This window comes from Ananas comosus, linkage group 4, assembly GCF_001540865.1.
Source record: "Ananas comosus cultivar F153 linkage group 4, ASM154086v1, whole genome shotgun sequence".
Taxonomy (NCBI): Eukaryota; Viridiplantae; Streptophyta; class Magnoliopsida; order Poales; family Bromeliaceae; genus Ananas; species Ananas comosus.
The window spans coordinates 11448335-11468962 of record NC_033624.1 but is presented as its reverse complement, the minus strand read 5'-3'; the positions used below and the strand labels follow the sequence as shown (position 1 = coordinate 11468962).

The 20628-nt window shown below is 38.7% G+C and overlaps 1 protein-coding gene across 1 annotated transcript; it reads right to left on the bottom strand.

Moving 5' to 3' along the window:
- LOC109709188 (pentatricopeptide repeat-containing protein At1g80270, mitochondrial-like) lies at positions 15529–19175 on the bottom strand. The gene is made up of 3 exons (XM_020231284.1): positions 18902–19175; positions 17577–18168; positions 15529–17015 (listed from the first exon to the last, which is right to left on the bottom strand). The coding sequence occupies exons 1-3, from the start codon at positions 18934–18936 to the stop codon at positions 15768–15770; spliced, it is 1875 nt and encodes a 624-aa protein (XP_020086873.1). The 5' UTR covers positions 18937–19175; the 3' UTR covers positions 15529–15767.

Below are 20628 nucleotides of genomic sequence, written 5' to 3'. Positions count from 1 at the left end.
GGGGCTAAATGTTAAAAAGGCCCTTGTGTGTATAATAATAGCTTTAAGGGATCATTTATGAACTTTGTTACTTCTCCTGTGATTAAAGCCCGCGCTTGAGATTACGGAGAAATTGCATTATGCACGCTAAAAAGTTTCTTTCTGTGAAAACGCTAACGCAATAAACCAATTCACATATATTTTCTGCAGTGAAATAGAGAAAGCATGTGTCAGCATGCGTTCGCACCATCTTCGCTTTATTTAATAAATTTTTTTCACCGAAATTTTTTTTTCCCAGTTTTACGTCAAACCAAACAGCCCCTAATCGAACTCTAATAATGTACTGGGAAAGAATTAAGATGAACATAAACTCTCTGATTGAACCAAACCATTCCAATGAAGTTTTACCTCCGAGCAATAGCCACATTTAGATAAGAGGTTTCATGCCACTCACCTAGGTTTATTTAACTCTTGAGTTCATTGCCATTCTTATTACTTGTCATCCTAATTATTCACAGTTAGGATTCTTAATTGACTTGCCACTCAATGTTCTTATTTTTTTAGTTATCCACACCTAGGATGTAGTTTACATGTCCATACTCTCCAATGTCGAGTTCTCTATCAATTTAGAGTTATCGACCCAAATTTCACATTCATGTCATTCTAGCATAATCTCACAATATGAATCATGCATATATTCTTTAGCATCTCATGCACATGTCTAGGTTCTTACCAAAGTGGTAGTCAATATACATTTTAGCATACAACTCATGCATTCTTTAATATCTATCTCATGCCTCATGCATTTAAAATTAGCATCTTTATCATGCATTCATAATTAGCATATATCTCATGCATCATTTATAATATGGACTACCATTACTTGTGTTCATTACTTGGCACATATCACATACATTATTTAGCATCTATAACATGCATTAATTTAGTATTTAACTCATACATTCTCTTAACATATATCTTATGCATTTACAATTAGAAACATAAAGTGGTAGTTAATTTAGTATTTAACTCATACATTCTCTTAACATATATCTTATGCATTTACAATTAGAATCTAACTTATGCATTCACTTTAGCATTTAACTCATGCATCTAGCTCATGTTATTTAGCATCTAGCTTATATTTTTTAGTATATGTCTCATGCATTCATTCACTTGACAATTAACTACCACTTTATGTATCAATAATGAAACATACTTCACTTTGGCATGGAAGTGACCTAATCACTTCGGTAGAGCACAACCTACCTCGAAACGCTCTCCGATTGCTTGTAGTCACTTGCAATCGGGCTCCTAACGACGATTCGCTGTGCTTTAAGGCTAACGAACCCAAATCTTCATGAATTGATTCGTTTCCTTCGATCGATCATCGAGGCCGCTACGCATCCCAGTTAAAGTTGTTGGGCGTGCTCTCATAATCTTTAATTAGAGATTTAGAGGGTCAATTTAATTCAAAATCTCATAGGGACAAAATTTTCAATTTCAACCCTAGGTTTTCATTTTATCAAAAGAGTCTTATTAAAAATAGGGTTTCCATTTATATCATTCTCAAAAGATTTACACAAAACCCTAATCTTAAATTCACAAAATTTCACCTTGTTCTCCAAGCTTCCAAGCTAAATCCACCATTGGAGAGCTTGCTTCACCACCAAGCTTCATCTCCAACTTCATCTTCTCCAACCTCTCCTCTTTAATGGAGAAATTTGATGGGGAGAGAGATGTGAGGTGTGAGCTAAAGAGCAAGAGAGAAAGAGAGAAGGCTTGCTTCCTCTCTCTCTCTCTCTCTCTCTCTCTCTCTCTCTCTCTGGTTCGAATCAGGACAAAAGGGAGAAAGCCTTTTGTTACATACATAGGCCCCCCAACAACATTGAAATTTTAGTTTAGCAGTTTAGAATATGATCATTTTCGCCGGAGCCTTTCTAAATGTCCGTTTGCACTCAAATTTTACAGTCAGGCTCGGTTTAACTTAACAAGAAGAACGATATCTTAACTTTTCAGTTTCGACTATTTTTGTCACCGAAAACTGTACTGACTAGAATCTCTAGCAGATAGCAGTTATATTTTATTTTTCACTTTCCGGATGTCAGAATGACATGAAACTTTAAATCTAGCCTCATGAAAATAATTTCGATATATTCTCCAATTTTTACAATTTTCTGACACTGAATTTTCTGCTAAATTATCAGCTCTATTTTTTACAGAAAATTCTAAATTTTCTGTTTCTATTCCGATTTCAGTACAAGTCATTTCCGACTTATATTTTACTTCTTTAAGTGCAATAAAAATAGTATCTCACACTATTTTTATTTTTATTTACCCTTATATTAAAAATTCGGTATATTACACTCACCTACAGACGTTCTGACTATTTTGAGGTGGTTGGATATTCAGACTCTGATTTTGCTGGATGCGTGGATTCTAGAAAGTCCACATTATGATATATTTTCTTACTTGCTCAATGTGCTATATCTTGGAGGAGCACTAAGCAAGATACATTTGCTACATCCACTATGGAGGCAGAGTTCATCGCTTGCTATAAGGTTTCGTCACAGGCTTTATGGCTGAGAAATTTTATCTCAGATTTAAGAGTTGTCGACTCTATCTCAAGGCCAATTAAGATTTATTGCGACAATTCTGCTGCAGTGTTTTTTGCCAAGAATAGTCGAATTAAAGATCACAGCATACATATAGATATATAAAGTATCTTGCTGTGAAAGAATACGACAAGAAGAAGGTGGATATCCAACACATTGGGACCGAGATGATGATTACTGATCCTATGACTAAAGCATTTTGATACATGAAAGTTAGTTTTATTTGAATAAGAATACATTTTGATTTTTGCACATATGCGCATAAAGTTATCTTTTGTACATTAAAGTATTATTGTGCATTAAAGTGGGACTCTGAGTTGAACTTATAATAAGTTCATACGGTTGTAACTCATAAAGTTATTTGATTAAGAAATACATGCTTTTGATACATGGAAGGAAGTGTTCATCTTTTGGGGTATAACCGCTATGATCAAAGTATTGTGATTTTCTGGTCAAGTGGGAGATTTTGACTATATAATTTAGTTGGTACCTAATAAAATTTTGTATCGTCTATACGGTAATAAATATATCACTAGGCCAAGTGGGAGAATGTTGGATGTGGCCCATGTGATATATTCAAGGCCGATCCATAAAGATACAGTCAACTATTTAAGTCGATCTATAAAGATATGGTAGATCTTACGGTTAGGATGTATCTGGACACGTCCTTGATGGACGGATGTGATTTAACATCCTTATATCAAGTTATATATAAATATGTAACATACAGGAGTCCCGATCTAACCCTAATTTAATTGTCTGTGACGGCTCCATCTCCGGGGATAAGGGAATTAGACTCGAAACGTCCCGTCTTTTTCGCAGATCGCTAACAAGGAAGAACCACGAGTAAGGATTACCGTCAACAATTCAGGTTTTGAAATTGAAATTATGGCAAAAGGTATGATTCTAGCTTTTTATAAAGTTTCAACAATATGATAATAAAGATGTTTTTATTCTTTTAAATGGTAACAATAATCACACTTCTATACATATAATTAATATTTTAAGAATTACTTTCTCAAAAGAAATACGAAAAGACAAATAAAAAAATATCGGAAGAAATAACAATGGGTATATGGTGAGTATTTCTTATAAGATGCTTCTTTTTCCTTTTCAACTTGGAAAAAGTACCGTCATAAGCTATAGAACCTGAATTTGTGTTTTTTATTCTTTTTACCATTCTATTCCATTTGTTTTGACAAATTATTTTTAAATTGCAGGGTATATATTATTAACGGTCAAAAAAAAAAATTGAATCGGTATATTAAGGTGAGTTAATTTTTATGTTTAAGAGAGATAAAGTTTTTACTTCATTTGTTACCTTGATTGGTTAATTTGATACACAATATTTTGGCTAATTTGTGCAAAGATAACGTCACTAATTACTCCAAAATTGTCATTAGCAGGTTTGAGTAATATTGATGGTTTCATAATTTGCTAAATGCGTTGAAGCAGATACTGTAGCTTTATTTTATTAAAGTAATTAAATTTTTATGTTATAGATGTTAATAAATTGATATTTATAATTTTTTATTTTTTTTTATCATGTTGCAAGTGAACAAAAATGATCTATCGACCTTAATTTCTTAGTTACGTAAATCATTACAAGATGACAATATAAGAAATATCATTTTTTTTTTTTAAATATTATATTACAGTTTAATCCTTTTTTGTTCTATGTCGATTCAGAAGTAATTTTTTAATTGGTATTTTAACTTGATTCAAAAATTTTAAATAAAAATTATTTTTTGTAAAAATTAATATACATTATATAAAAACTAGAAAAAAAAAGATAAAATTAAAATCGTGAATCACAGGATAGTTGCAAGTTATTAACTATTTTTTCTAGATTAAAAATCTAAAAAAAAAAAAAAAAAAACAAGGGTTCGAACATTAGCGTTACATCACATCAGGGTAATTAAACATACTTTAACCATAATAAAATAAAGCCTAAATACTTAAAATATTTTATTTTAAAAAAACCACAACGATATTTTAGTCTTACACAATTAGATTATACTACACATGCATAAACTAACCAAAGGTAACTACTAACTTGACTCCAAATTTTATCATTTTTTAAACAAATTTTTGATGACACCAAAACTGGCGTCTACTGCCAATGCTGAAAGGGCACCTCTGAGTGCATACTGAAACCAGAGTTCGTAGTCGTCCCGCTTTTCTGCCTCTACCGCTGGCTCCGCCGCCGCCGCCGCCGCCGCCGCCGCCGCCCTCTCTTCATTAATAAAATGAATAAATAAATAATTTATTTTAAGAACCAACAAAGATAGTGTTTTCATTCGAATTAATTTTTTTATATTTTTTTATTTATAAATTCTACGCCGATAATAACAGAAAATATTAGAATTTTTTTTAATATTATTCATAAATTTATATATATAGAGCCAGACTAATATACTATCGGTGGCACGGAGGCCCCCGTGCTACCAAGTTGTTTTTAATGATGCAGCATTCAAATCGACGATCTACTCCGTTAAACTTAATCTACACTATTGAAAGTATTTGAAAACTAAATTTCATAATTTTTCGGTATTATTTATCTATCAAACGAGCAGTCTAAAAATGAACAGCTGAAAATAAAAATCTCATAAAAAATGATGATAAACGACTTGAATTTAAGATAAGAGATGCTGATTTTACTCTAAATAGTGAAAAGAATTTTCTATAAAAATTTTATTAGATTTGGATTGTTTTACACCGTTAATGTCACGTCCCGGATTACACATTTTTTCGGCCACGCCGACAAATCCGCCGTATACAAAGGAATTTTTCCTATATACGAAGTGATAGCTATACCTATACCTATAATCATACAAAACTACAACTAGAAATATAGAGCTGCTAACAGAACTGTAAACATATTTAAATAAAACCTCGAGGGGTTCCAATACATACACATGTCTACTACACCACTCGCTCCAGCGAGTACCCAGACAACAACAATATATACATAAATACCCCAAAACTGCCTGTAGGACGTACTCCTCTAGCACTGCACAAAGTTGGAAGGAATCTAACTCGCGACTCCCTTTCCATGATCTGTATCAGCAACAGCAGTAGCCACCGATGAAGACTCTACAAAAAGGGGTCAACAACTGGGTGTGAGAACTATTGCAAAAAGAAAGTTCTTAGTGGGTACTGTTACTGACCTCAACGGCTCACCCACTAAGTCTACAGATCAATGATAGTAAAGGAAGCTGTAAACACTCTGCAGCTATATGCCATTATACCATCGCTAATCAACACTAACTATCTGTAGCTATAAAGATGCACTATCTTACCCAATTTCATTAGGGACTGTGAATGCACCCGTCCCGCCTGTCGAAACTACACTAACAACCACCACGCTGGATCGTTAGTGGAGAGCGAGTCCAATCAGGACACGACAACAACGCAAACGCATAAAGCCCGATTCTGGAATGGGACTCGTGGGCGCTACCCAATCGAGTATATAAGCGTATCTCTGCCGAGCTCAATCAGGCTCTCACAGGCTATAGTCAAGGCAAATGGGTCTAACAACCAAAACTCACGTGCTCTCGGCCAATTTGATGCAAAAACAGGAATCTATTTTCACCGTCAACAGCGACGGTACCCGATAATCCGAAACAGCGTACACAATACTGTAAAAATAAATTCGACATCCCAGCACAAGTGTAAATTCATCTTATATTAATTAGGATATCCACAGCATACAAACTGCAGCAATACAACCAAACTACAGCTCCTAAAACTAAATCTGATAGTTTTCAGAAAACTGACAGTGTAGAAGTTATAGTTTTCTCCTAAGTCAAATCCAAGTTCAACATGTATAATTTATTTAAACCACTAACTATGCTCTAAATTCAGATTTCAAAGAACATGCAAATCCACGAATTCGAGCTATTAAACATGATATACGAAACCAAAAATATATGCTGTCAACTGCAGCTTAGGAGGAAATCCAAAAATTTCGGTAACTTCAACTCACCTCAAAAGCTCGTCCAACAACGACGAGAAGTCGAGAGAAGCGGAACTCACACACTCGCCCGACCTACAACGACGCACCCGCGACGCCCACACGCTCCAACGGCTCTCCGGCGCAAAGTCGACAACGATCCGGGCTCGATCCGCACTCTCCACCAAGCCACAATTAAAAGAGAGGGAAAGGATAATTAACTTTACTCCCTACCTCTCCACACCTAATTAAAGAGGTGGGGATAAAGATGGGGGAATAGCACGTGGACTCCACCGCTTAAATAAATCAAAATTGCCAACAAGCTCCTCTATAACTAAGTATTCAACTTTAGTCCTTTACAATATATATATTGAGTTTTAAAGTCCGTTTTTATGTCTATTTTGCGCAAACCGTCTCCAACTCAATCAAGCATAAACTTATACTGTAACCTTGCCAATTTGCTAAGGTTCAGTATATCACAACCTTCCCTCCTTAAAAAAAATTTCTTCCTCAAAACTAAAAATATACCTCAAACCTGAGTCTCGAACAAGAAGAGATAGAACTCCCTTATTACCGCCTCCGGCTCCTATGTCGTCTCACGCTCCTCTTGATGACTCCACTACACTTTTACATAAGGTATGACCCGATTGCACAATTTCTTCGTCTCACGAGCAAGAATCCGCACCGGTCGCTCCTCATATCTCAAGTCCTAGCCAAGCTCCAGTGGAGTAAAGTCAATCACGTGTGAGAGGTCGAACACGTATCTCCTCAATGCCAAGACGTGAAAAATATCATGAATGTCGGCTAGTCGTAGGAAGTAGAGCAATCCTATAGGCTACCGGTCCAACTCGCTCCAATATCTCGAAATGGTCTACAAAGCGTGTACTGAGCTTTCCACGTACTCCGAATCTGCATATCTCTCGGGACGGCGAGACTTTCAGAAACACATGATCTCCAACCTGAAACTCTAAATCTCGTCTCTCGGTATCGGCGTAGCTCCTTTGTCGACTCTGGGCTGTCAAAATGTGTCGTCGCACAATCTTGACCTTCTCCTCTGCCTCTATCAGAATCTTGGATCCCAGAGTCTTCCTCTCACCCACATCATTCCAATGCAAAGGGGATCGACACTTGCGTCCATACAACGCCTCAAACGGAGCCATCTGAATGCTCGTTTGATAGCTGTTGTTGTATGCAAACCTAGCCAGTCTCAATGTCGATGCTACCCTCCTCCAAAATTCAGGACATATACACTCAGCATGTCCTCCAGAGTCTGAATGGTCCTCTCAGACTGACCATCCGTTTGTAGGTGAAACGCCGTGCTAAAGTGTAGCTGTGTACCCAAGGCTGTCTGAAGGCTCCTCCAAAAATGCAAAACAAACCTCAGATCTCTGTCTAATACGATCGAGATCGGTACCCCATGCAATCTCACAATCTCATCCAGGTACAACTGAGTTAGTCTCTCCCTGGATCAGGTGATCTGTATTGATAGGAAGTGAGTAGACTTAGTCAGTTTGTCTACTATCACTCAAATAGCATCGAAACCACCATGTGCTCTCGGTAATCCCACGACAAAATTCATCGTGATCTGCTCCCATTTCCACTCGTGCACTGGCAGACTCTGAAACTTGCCAACAGGTACCTGATGTTCCGCATTTACTTGTTAGCAAGTCAGACATTGAGCCATAAATCTGCCAATGTCTCTTTTCATTCCGTTCCACCAAAAGTGTGCCTTCAAGTCCTTATATATTTTGGTTCCACGGGGGTGAACCGTATAAGGTGAATAGTAAGCCTCTCTCAAAATCTCCTCTCGGATCTTTGAATCCATAGGCACACATAGTCGGTCTCTGTACCGCAATACTCTCGAACTGTCCACAGTAAAAGCCTCAACCTGTCCCCTCTCCAGCTGCTCTCGAATCCTCAATAAGTGAGAGTCTCTACTCTGTTTCTCCCTAATGCTGTCTAATAGAGTGGGCTGCAAGACTATAGCCATCAGTCTAGCAATAGATCCAGGGAACACTATCTCGAGCCTCAACCGCTGCAGCTGCTCAAGTAACGGCCTCTGCTGAATAATCAGTATGCTCAAGCTCTGCACTGACTTCCTGCTCAACGCAACTGCCACCACATTCGCCTTTCCGGTGTGATACTGAATGCTAACATCATAGTCATTCAACAACTCCAACTATTGGCGTTGTCGCAGGTTCAACTCCTTCTGGGTGAACAGATACTTGAGACTTTTATTGTCAGAGCCCGCGATCGCCAATTTGGTCGGCTCGGGCTTCTCGACAGTCGCCGAATGGACAGAGTCTTCTCTATCCGCCCAAGGCTAACAACAAGGTCATGTACATCAAGTTGCCCAGGTAACTTAAACAACATACATAAACATTGCAAGCATGATAAGCAAGTACTACACAAGCAACACAAGAGAGAGAGTTCTATCTATTACATTGCATTCAACCATTTTTACATGTTTTCATTCATTATATATCATTCATCTCGTAATATATGTACATCATAAGTGTAATATACCGAAATTTCGGTAGCGAATATCGAACTTTAGTCAAATTGATCAAAGTGCGAAGTTGGTTGCTTCGGAACGCTTCGGAAAGTCCGAAACATATAAAAGTGAGTTGCATAGGGTCTTAGAGGACCTTAGAGAGCAATAGAGGAAATTCTGCACTTTTGCAAGAAAATACGCTCTCGGGGTCCGGACCCTAGCTTTAGGGTCCGGACCCCGTAGCCCGAATCTGCACTGCGCGGGCAGGGTGAGAAAGATAGAGTTGGGGGTGTTATGTGCAAAAGTGACATGAGGGGAGTGCATAGGAATGAGTTAGGGCTCATTCCCTCTCATTTCCACCCACACCAACACCTAAAAGAGCTCTCTCTCTCTCTAGGATTTCTCTCTCTCTCAAAAGGGTGGAGCAAGAGGTTGATTTGGTGGAGAAGAACGCAAGAAGGTGGAGCAACCTCTTCTTCTTCCTCATTAGCTTAAGGAAAGGAAAGCTTTAGAGGTAAGCTTTCAATCCTCTCATGGTAGAATCCTAAGTTTTGGTTTAAATGACCTAGAATAGGTTTTAGATGAACCTCTAGATGATTTCAAGCTTGCTATTGCTTGGTTTAAATGGGATTATAGAGTATATTGCTATATGATATTGTTAGGGCACCCAAAATTGGGGCTTTTGTCATGGAGGGATTTAGATCAAAATTAATCTTGTAGAAAGCTAATTAGGGGTATTTCTAACCCGAATATGAACTCGGTTCGCTAGTCCAACGAGTCTACGTAAAGTTATTAGGGAAAAAGCCTAATTTGGCTTCGTTTTGCCGCATGTGAGAGAATAGGCAGCTAAAAATCACAAGAATTGAGTCGTAACACCTTTGTAACCATACGAGGTGGGTGGTTCTTTTCGAAATCCTCGAATTTTCTTCTATGTCTAAAGTGTCATTTCTTAAGCATGAGTTATATATGTTTATTATGCATAATAGGGTGAATTGAGAGCATGTGGATATGTGTTATTACATGTTGTAAGTACAAAATGCATGTGAGGTAACTATAATCTAATGAGAACTTGCAAAAATCCTATGTATGCATGAACGATGATAAGAATCTAGAAATGGTAAAGAACCTAGTGACATTGAGAACAAATGACATTATGACATTAATAGTGTGTGGCATTAATGAGAACATTGAATGCTAGAGATGAACAAAGAGTGTGGCATTGCTAAGAACAATAAATGCAAGAACATTTAGTGTGTGTGGCATTAAAGAGTCAAGAATGCTAGTGTATAAGTGTGGCATTAATGAGAACATTGAATGCTAGAGGAAAACACAAGTGTGGCATTAATAAGAACAATGAATGCATGAGAATGTGATTATAGAACACTTAGAGTGTTGTTACACAAGGAAAGTCAAAGAATGCTAGTAAATGACATAGTTGACATTATGACATAACAACTTTATAGTTAAGAGTCATATGAGTATTGCATCATTATAGTTAAGGATTGGATTGAACTTGGAATCCTTATAGTTAAGGATTGGATCATACTCGCCTTTACGTCTTGGCTTGGAGGGTGGTAGCTCCCCCTCGAGCGATGAGCTCCTGAGTAGTCATCACTGGGTCGTAGTAGTCTCCCCAGAGGACGGTCCCGTCGGGTCGTAGTAATCTCCCCGACAATTGGGATTATGAGTTGGTGAGTTGCTTTAGGTGAAACCTACGGGTTAGCCAAATGGATTTGAGAATTGGGAAATGAATCTTGCATTCTTCATGAGCATTCTATTTGAGCATCTATATTAATTATATTTGGTTTAGGCATATTAGCTGCATTTGTTTAGTTGGTTACTATCTCTCTTTTCTTCTATTGTGTCTGATTTAGACCTAGTGAAAAAATTGGCGAGGTCGGCGGCCGAACGCACTAGAAACTTTGTTGTAATTCTCACCCCACTATTTCCACAGAGCTGGGATCGAGTGAGCTGGCCAACGATCGCGGTAAAGATATCGCGTCATAGACAGTGACCACCCGTGTGAGTTTATTATTTGCTTAGTTGCATACTCCTTTATATATCATCTTTTATCTTTGATGATTATAGATGTATTAATGATGGTTAAATGTAAAAGTCTATTTTGGGAGAGCTTGTGATGTAAAAAGAAATGATGAAAAGAATGTAAATGTAAATGTGAGATATGAATGTGAATGTAAGAGTTGTATGAACGAATGTGATTAAAAGTTAATCATTATATTTATTTGAATGTTTAGTTTAGAATCTTTTACTTTTGGCTACTGCTTGCTCTCGTGTAAGCCATTTGTGTATGTTTCCGCTTGTGCATTCTCTTTACTTGAATTGTACATGTGTTGAGCCTTGGACAGACAAGCGAGGTGCTGTCCGTTCGGCGTCTGTTCGACGTGCCCGAACCGACGAAACAGGCGGTCCCGGGGCGTGACAGATATGGTATCAGAGCCTAAAAGTGAAAGTATATGATAGACCTAGAGACCCTTAGGAATGAAAAATCTTAAGGATCTAGGAAACGTGAGTGACGTGGAACTACGTTATAGCGAAAGCTTTATGATCGGGTTAATGTTAGTATGTCTCTAATGTGGTTAGAGGCTAAATTCAAGTTGATATTTGTTTTCTATTCCTTGTGTTGTGATCGGTGGTCGACGACATAATGCTTTGGAATGAGAATGAATACACTTATTGCCTTCGCCGGATTGGGTATGTTCGAGTGTATCGGTTAAGTAACTAATGTGAGTTACAATGCTTCAGGAAGCAATGCCTCGTGATCGACCCCGAACAAGGTCTATGCCCGAGGAACCGAGTACGGCCCGTTGTAACCCGGAGCAAGTGGCGATGGGGAGCTTCGGGAACAAATGTCCGCACTTATTGGAGTGGTGCGACAGCAAGCGTAGTCTGTTCAACGCCAAGGGGAGTAGATTCAAAGGCTTCAAGAGGTCTTAGAACGGCAGCAGGTAGCAGCGACTCAGGCGGGCGCCTAGCATCCTGCGCCCCCTGCGGTGGTACCGAGTGCAGTTGAGGGTATAGCAACGGCGGCTGTACCAGTTACGGCGGTGCCGGCCAGTTCGGGAACCTCAAATCCCGATAGTGCGGCGGTAGAGGCGGAGCAGGAGCGTGCGCTTGCGGCTTTCGTTATGTTCAAGAAGTTTAGCCCACCTACGTTTGACGAGGAAAAGGTGGAGCCATCGATGGTGGAGTCGTGCATCGACTCCATAGAGTCGCTTTTCGAGGACATATACACCTTGGAGAAGGGCAAGGTGCACCTCGCTACTCGTTGTTTGGAGAAGGCGGCGAAAGTGTGGTGGAAACGGGTGAACCGGGATCGACTTTTCGATATTCCGCCTATGCTGTGGGAACAGTTCAAGAGGGCAATGTTCGCGAACTATTTCCCCGACACGGTGAAGCGGAAGCTACAGGACAAGTTCCGCAAGTTGAGGCAAGGAGATCGTTCAGTGGGAGAATTCGAGCAGGAGTTCTCTCACATTATCGATTGCGTCCTGGATGTTGTTCGAGATGACCGGGATCGGGCCGATTGGTTCTTGCGGGAAGTTCGGCCCGAGATTTATAAGGCCGTTCAATTGTTCAAGCTCACGACCTTTACGGAGATCTTTGATCGAGTCTTGTGGGCGGAGCATGGCAACGCCTATGCGCGAGAGGAGCGCGAGTCCATGGCCGAGTCAAGGGACAAAGGAAAGAAGCGGTCGGCGGGTGGTGCCGGGGGCCGGCCTGATGCTAAGAAGCCTCTCCGGTAGCCGCGGCAACAATCGAGGAGTTGGAGGCCTATGCGGTGTGTTATTTGCGGCGGTGAGTATCGACTGTCGACTTGCCCGCAACGTGAAGGAAAATGTTTCACGTGTGGCCAATCGGGACATCTTATCCGGGAGTGCCCGGGTTGGGTGTCGTCTGCATCGACGGCGGCATCAGTTCCTTTTACTCCGAGACAGCTTGCGGGGTTACCACCGGCAATGTAATTTTGGGGATCGATTGGCTCTCCAAATACTATACGGTTATCGATTGTGAGAGTAAGGTGATCACATTTTGTGAGCCTAACTAGAGATGGCGGATTTTTAAAAACCCGAACCAAAACCCGACTCCAAAATTAAAATCCAAACCAGGACCCGAAGCCGACGGATTTTAAAAATCCATATCCAAATCCGAACCTGACCAAAAATCCGAAACCCAAACCCGAACCCGAACTTGAAAATTTAAACCCGAAACACTTATTTCTTTTTTCAATATTTCAAAATATATTATATTAAATCTAAAATTATAAAATACAAATTCAAATATAATATCAAATATATATATATATATATATATATATATATATTACAAAATAAATTCGGGTTCGGGTTGGGTTTGGGTCGGGTTCGGGTTCGGGTTCGGGTCGGATACAATCAAAATCCATATCCTAACCCATATCCATCGGGTTTCTATTTTTTATATCCATATTCGAATCCATATTCATATCCATCGGATATATCCGTTTTATTCGGGTTTGGGTTCGGATAAAATTTCGGGTATCCATACCCACTGACATCCTTAAGCCTAACCAAGAGGAGTTAGTATATCGGGCATGTAAAAGCTCGCGTTTCGCGGCGACCATATCAGCGGCGAGGGCGAGGAAAATGATCAAAGGTGGATGTGTGGCCTATTTGGCGAAAATGATAGAAGCCCAAAAGGTGAAATTCGGGCAGTATGCGAGTTTCCGGATGTTTTTCCGCCAGAGTTACCAGGATTGCCACCGGACCGGGAGATCGAGTTCATCATTGACTTGATTCCCGGGGCGGCGCCAATTTTCTCTTAAACTGCACCCTTTAAGAGGAAAAATAATGTAGCAAGAGGAGAAATAGTGCAACAAGAGAAGAAACAGTGTAACAAGAGGAGAAACAGTACAACAAGAGGAGAAACAGAGCAACAAGAGGAGAAACAGTATAAATATCTCTTAAAAGAATACAGTTTACATCTCAAAGAGTGCAAGAAGAAGAGAGTGTAAATATCTCTCAAAGAGTGCAACTTTCGTTTAAAGAGTATAACTTTTATCTTAATGGATGCAGTTTATATCTAAAAGAGTGCAATAAGAGGAGAAAGTGTAAATATCTCTTAAAAAGTGTCATTTTTGTTTAAAGAGTGTAATTTTTATCTTAAAGCTGCAATTTACATCTTAATAGTGCAACGTTCTTTTAAAATAGTATAATTTTATTTTAACGGTGCAATTTTATCCTCATCTTTTTTTTTTCTATAATTTTTTATCTTTATTTTTTTCTCTTGCTTCTTCTATATTTTTTTTTGTCACCCGTCTCTGCCAGCGCCGACGACAACGCCGCTAAGAACCCCTGCTCTGAGGCTGCAGCGCCGCAGCAACGTCCAGGAGCGTTGGCGAAGATGCGTCGTCTTCGAATACGGCAGAGGAGGAAGGAGAGGGAGAGGGCGAGAAGGGCGAGAGAGGCGTCGTCATCGGAGATGGTGAAGGAGAATCGGAGATGAAAAAAAAAAGAGTTGCGGCGCGGCCTCAGTGGGGTCGGAGGTGAGGAAGGTGGGGGTGCACGGGTGAGGGCGAGGTAGAGAGCATGAGGGTGAGAGGCGAGACGGACCGTTTCCGCTTCCGTCTCTGCCTCCGCTCTCTTCGGCGGGAGAAAAAAAAAATGAACGAGAGAAAAAAAGAAGAGTGAGAAGAGGAGAGAGAAAAAGTAGTCAGGGTATTTTGGTCAGGCGCTGAAAAAACGGACTGAATCTACAAAAACGAAAAAGGTGGCCCGGTTTTGCAAAAGCCTAAAACTAGTTGATTTTTTATGCAAATTGGCCAAAGGTTTTTAAAACAGACATGGTAGAAAATTATAGGCAATAGATAAAACCTCATACACCATTAGATTATAATCTACAAATCAATTACATTCTACTAAAGGTGTTACCAAAACTTTTATGACATTGTAAACGCAGCAGCTAATTATAAAGATCAACCACCAGTTTTGAGGCAGAAATAAACCATTTAGAAGTTCAAAAATAATTAGAGGGCAAAGATGCATCATGAAATCAAAGTTACAGCAGAAACTTTTAACTGGCTCAAAATTAACTTTCACGGACACTTTGCGATGTTGTAATGACTAATAAACGCAACAATCAAATCCAAAAGACTATGCTCTTAATGTAGTTTATTAGGTTTCATGCATGAATTGTTACTACGCTACTACCATACCAAGCCAAGCTTAGAATCAGTCCATACGCCATCGGATGAACACTTTGCTCTTCCATGAACAGAAACAATCGATTGTTAACAATAAAATACAGCACTTAACAGTAAAGTTGATCCATTACATAGTTATTTTAAGGCTTGATTGCAGGAAAACCCCTAACAAACCATAGTTCACTTGGCTATTGTAAAATATTGATATCTCTAATCTTATACCCTAGTAAGCAATAATTTGTTCTCATTTTTTTGCCTAAATTTAATCAGGCTGTCAAATCAGTAAGCATGAGAATGACAACTGAGGCCGGCATTTCGAAAAATACTGGGAAGAGAGCAGGATTTGAGAAGTAGAATTGATATCACAAGCTTACAACACAGTTCTAGAATAGCAAATTAAAATACATTATGAAAGCTTGAAAACAACAAGAGGATAAAAGCATTCGAAGAAAATCTTTATGTGAGTGTACGACCATTAGAAGATCCATATTACCTTACGAAGCTAGCAAACTGGATCAGAACAAAACCCTAATCAAGCAGCTCTGAAATCTGCGTCTTCCTAAATGCATCAACAGCCGCCAGTTGTCCCGCCACAGCCTTGTTCGGGAACATATTATCGGCCTTCATCCTTTCCCTAAACCCGTAAGCGGGAGACTTTGCATTTACGTATGCCTGAAGCAATGACTGATACTGCCGCATCCTCCCAACATACCCAATCTGCCTCAACCTGTGGAATATCTTCTCCGCATTATGGATATCTCCCCTCTTCGCATAATTATCCAGCAGAGTGATATATGAGCTATAAAGAGGCTTCATCTGATTATTTTGAGAAGCCTTTTGCAGTACTGAATCTGCTTTCTCGACCTCTCCAGATTCCACATAAAGCTTCACTAACGCGTCCAAAGTTAAAGGACCGATCCTGCACCCATTATCTGACATCCTCTTTGCCAGTTCCTTACCTTTAGAGAGAAGCTTATGGTTCGCATAAACTTTCAGCAAAGCATTGTAGTACCTAGAAGAAAGCCTTTTCCAAGTTTTAAACATGTCTTCGAAGACTTTCTCCGCATTTTCTATTTTGCCAACCTTGCCCCAGGCTTCGATTGCAGCTAGACACTCATCGAGGCGAGGGTTAGCTTCACATACTTTCCAGATCCTTCCCACTTCATCTGCTTTACCAAGCGAAGCATAGAGAGGAAGAAGGGCTTTACACGCCGCTCGGTTCTCTTTTATATTCTCACCTTCCATCTCTTTGAGAGCAGCTTCTGCTTTTTCCTTGTGACCTGCTGCAATATAGTGTTTTGCAACCATAGCTTGGATCAGTAAGTCTGGCTCTATACCATCAGCCTTCATCGTCTCGACGATTTGTTCCATACCCGATATGTCTCTTGCACTGCCCTTAGTGTCTATCAGTAGCTTGTATGTGAACAGAGATGGCTTGACACTCTCCTTTTCCATCATTAAAAGGACGTCAGCTATTTTCTTTCTGTCAACTCTTTTGTAAAGCAATAATAATTGGTTACAGGCAAAGGTTGTAATTGGGAAATTAAGATCACGTATTTTGTTGAAAACTTCCTCAGCTTTTGTGACATTGACGGCAGAGACACAACTGGCCAGGAGAGTCCTGTATACGATCTCTCCCTTAAAAGATTCCGGGATCTTTTTTATGTACTGTTCGGCCCTGTGAAGGCCATGGACTTTGCTGACCAAGTCCACGAGAGAAGCATAATCACGCTCTCCAAACTCGATGCGCTTTGTTGTCTCAAGCCACTCCATAAACTGCAAAATCATGTGAACAAAAAATAAAAATAAAAATTATGGAACAGAAAAATGGGTAGAAAACTTGTGATAGTGCACCATAATTATGATTGAACAGAACTAAAGTATTCCTTGCCTCTTTTTATTTGTTGTGGCATCTTAAAAATCTAAAATTCTGATACACTACTATTAAAATAAAACTATGTATTCATGAAACATACAGAAACTCTTTTCGACATTGCATATTTGGCGCAACAATCAATTTCAAAATCAGAATTTGACAATTCAAGTTCATTGAAACTGAACTGTACGATACAATCGCAATAGGTCAAGTGGTCACATACTGAAACTAGCAAACTGCTCACCAAGATCAAAACTTCAAAAATGTTATACAGATAACAATTTATACGACGGCTTTAGCATTCCGGTACTAAAAGATATCACGGTAACCAAGCTAAAAATAAATTGCTAACTATAAGCAAGTCATTTGCTAGAAACCGAACTAAAATTTCATGACACTAGATGATAAAGATATGATTTTCTGTTATCAGACTATAAATAAAGCTGAGAAAAAGTAAACACCTGCAGTGCTTTCGCATATAACTTCCGTTTCCGAAGATTAAGAAGGGCAACAAATACTTCGCTTCGTCCCAGCTCATTACCTTCCTCAACCCATTTCTCAAGTGCAGCAGACATGTTATGCCTGGGAGAATCCATAATAATCTTGAAAAGAGGAGACGCGAGATTCTTCTTCCTCAAGATCTTATCACTTTTGGCATCTGATTCTGTGTCGGACAAGTCAATTGAATTATCAACGACTTCATCGGATTCCTCTTCTTCTTCTACAGCTATCTCTCCTTCAGACAACAAATCCTCATCTCCCTCTTTTTTTTTGACGTCTTCAGCATTATCAGTTTCTGGAGGTACCTCGAGATCAGAGAAGCCATCCTCCAAGTCATCCTCCTTGTCACTGGACTTAGCGCCGGCCTCAGATGAAAGCTTCCTACTCCACAGGAAAGATCTCGAAGAAGCAAAACGGATACTTGAAACCGATTTTGGTAGATCGCGGCAATCAGGTCCTTGACAGTATTTCCCCTGATGCTCCACGTTGGCACTTGGTATTTCCACCTGGACCACTGAAGCACGAACACCCACAATTTGGCGGCTGTGGCTCCTGATAGGGAAAGGAAATATATGAGAAGTTAAAGATTACTTCTAAAGTTAGACCATAATTAGCAAGGAATTCAATTCATAATTACATGTTTATTGCCCAAGTTTGATCACATCAATCCGTACACCCACATAATCTAAGATTTATAAAGATTGGCACTATTTTTTTTTTTTCTTTTCTTAACCATTATCAACAACCAGCAATGTATATATTGTACAGGCTTCACGGCCATGTTACATAGGCTAGGTGGAGATTTCATATGAACAGAAATTAAAACACACTAATAGCTACTACTACGATCGTGATCGACGAAATTCACACATTGTGTTGTATACAAAGAATCCAATTAAAGTAACACTGAGAGAACTTGTTAATATTATGATCTCATGATCGACAGGAAATAACGGAACGATTCACCGTCACCATCTAATCAAGAACGCATACGGTCATAAAAGGAGCGATCAAAATCTCTACTTTAACAGGCACTAAATACTCGGCTAATTTCAGAAAAGAAAAAAAAATCCCCAAAATAGAAGAGATTTGATGTCTAGATGAATAGAAAATGAAATGAAACGTACAATCAATTAATAAAATGTTCAAAAATGTTAAAAACAACAACATTCGTTGTACACAAGAAGCGACTAAAAAGAGTGAGAGATTAGTATCCGTCTACATTCCATTCCAACGAGATTAAATAGATAATAAATGAGAATAAAATTAAAGGTAGAAGCACCACCTCATGGAGCTCGAAGCTCTGCGAAGCGCCCACATGGCGATCCAAGTGCAATACAAACGAGAAGAAGCAAAACCCTAAGCCTAAAACAGGATGATTGTAGAGTGAGAGAGAGAGAGATAGAAAGAGACTAAAACCCTAACCTAACCCTAGAGAGGAAGGAGAAATGGAGAAACCCTAGAGAGAAGCGCTAGCTCCGAACCGCCATGGGAGGGGAGAAGGAGAGCACGAGTGGCTTTTAAAACCCTAAACCCTAAAATGAAGAGGGAGGCGGAGGGAGAGGAGGGAGTAAATTGCGAGATATTTTTTTGGGATAATTTCATATGCAACCCTACAATCCTTTAAAATAGCTGATCGAGCCCTATAAAGTAAAGTTTTAATTATCACTCTCTAAAAAGCTTTAAAATTTGCAAATTTATTCTCACAGAGAGACTACTGTTTCAGTTAAATATTTACTATTTTGACTATTATGTCAAGGATTTGAGTTTCGTGCACAGGATCGTATCGAAAATTTAATATACCAGTATGATACGACATGGTATGTGTCCGGTCGTATTGATGCGTGCTGGTCACAAAAAATACACGTGTGCCGACACATAATCACATCAAATATTTATTTTTTTAGCAAAATAATATTCTCATTGTTTATTATGTTTTTATCAAATATTTTAAATTTTATTGAAAAAATTACTTACTAATTTAAAAAATAGGATAAACTTCAAATACCGCCCATGTGGTTTTGTACTTTTTCACTTTAGTACACTGTGGTTTAAAGTATATCAATTAGTACTCAGTGGTTTTATTTTTCTCTTTCCGTCAGCTCCTCTGTTAACATTTTGTTAAATTATATACAAAAAAAATTTAGATACTCTATCTAGATTTATCGAATATTCACTTTAGTACTTTTTATTTTTAGCTTTACCACTGATTTAACAAAAAAAAATAGTGGAATCGATAATAAAACGAGAAAAATAAAACCATATGGCACTAAACTGATATACTTTAAAGCACATGGTATTAAAGTGAGAAAGTGTGAAATCACAGGGGTGGTATTTGAAGTTTTTCCTAAAAAATAAAATGTTTTGAGTTGTACCATCGGCATGGGAGTATATATTGCCTATATCTTATTAGCAGGATGCGGCACAGCGAATACAGCTTGTGCCTAAAGGTGTTCGTAGACCGGTCGGGTCTGGATATACCCGAACCTTAAAAAGAAATGGATAAAAAAAAGGGGTAAACTTCAAATCCCACCATTGTGGTTTCGCACTTTCTCACTTTAGTACCCTGTGGTTTAAAATTTATCAAGTTAGTGTCATGTGGTTTCATTTTTATCTTTTCACTAGCTTTTCCGTTAATATTTCGTTAAATTATATATCAAAAACTTCAGAGACCCACCTAGGTTTATCGAATATTTACTTTAGTACCCTTTAGTTTTAACTTTGTCACCGATTTAATGAAAAAAAATTAGTGGAATCGATAATAAAAAGATAAAAAGAAACCATAGGGCACTAAATTGATACGCCTTAAACCACAGGGTACTAAAGTGAGAAAGTGTGTAACCACAGGGGTGGTATTTGAAATTTTTCTCAAAAAATATATACCTTACCCATTTAACTTAAGATTGGGTCCGGATCTAGATACTTAAGTTAATAATATACCCATCAGGTTTATTTAAGTGGGGTTTGGATAATGATTACCTGTATACTACCTGCTTAAGACCATGTGTGGAT

What these genes read in the sequence shown, in the direction of transcription:
- LOC109709188 (XM_020231284.1), bottom strand. Translation starts at nt 18,936, where the DNA reads ATGTGGGCGCTTCGCAGAGCTTCGAGCTCCATGAG. An exon ending in AGAGCTTCGAGCTCCATGAG is followed by an intron (nt 18,169 to 18,901) that starts GTGGTGCTTCTA and finishes TTTCCCTATCAG; the next exon opens with GAGCCACAGCCGCCAAATTG. An exon ending in TATATGCGAAAGCACTGCAG is followed by an intron (nt 17,016 to 17,576) that starts GTGTTTACTTTT and finishes ATGATTTTGCAG; the next exon opens with TTTATGGAGTGGCTTGAGAC.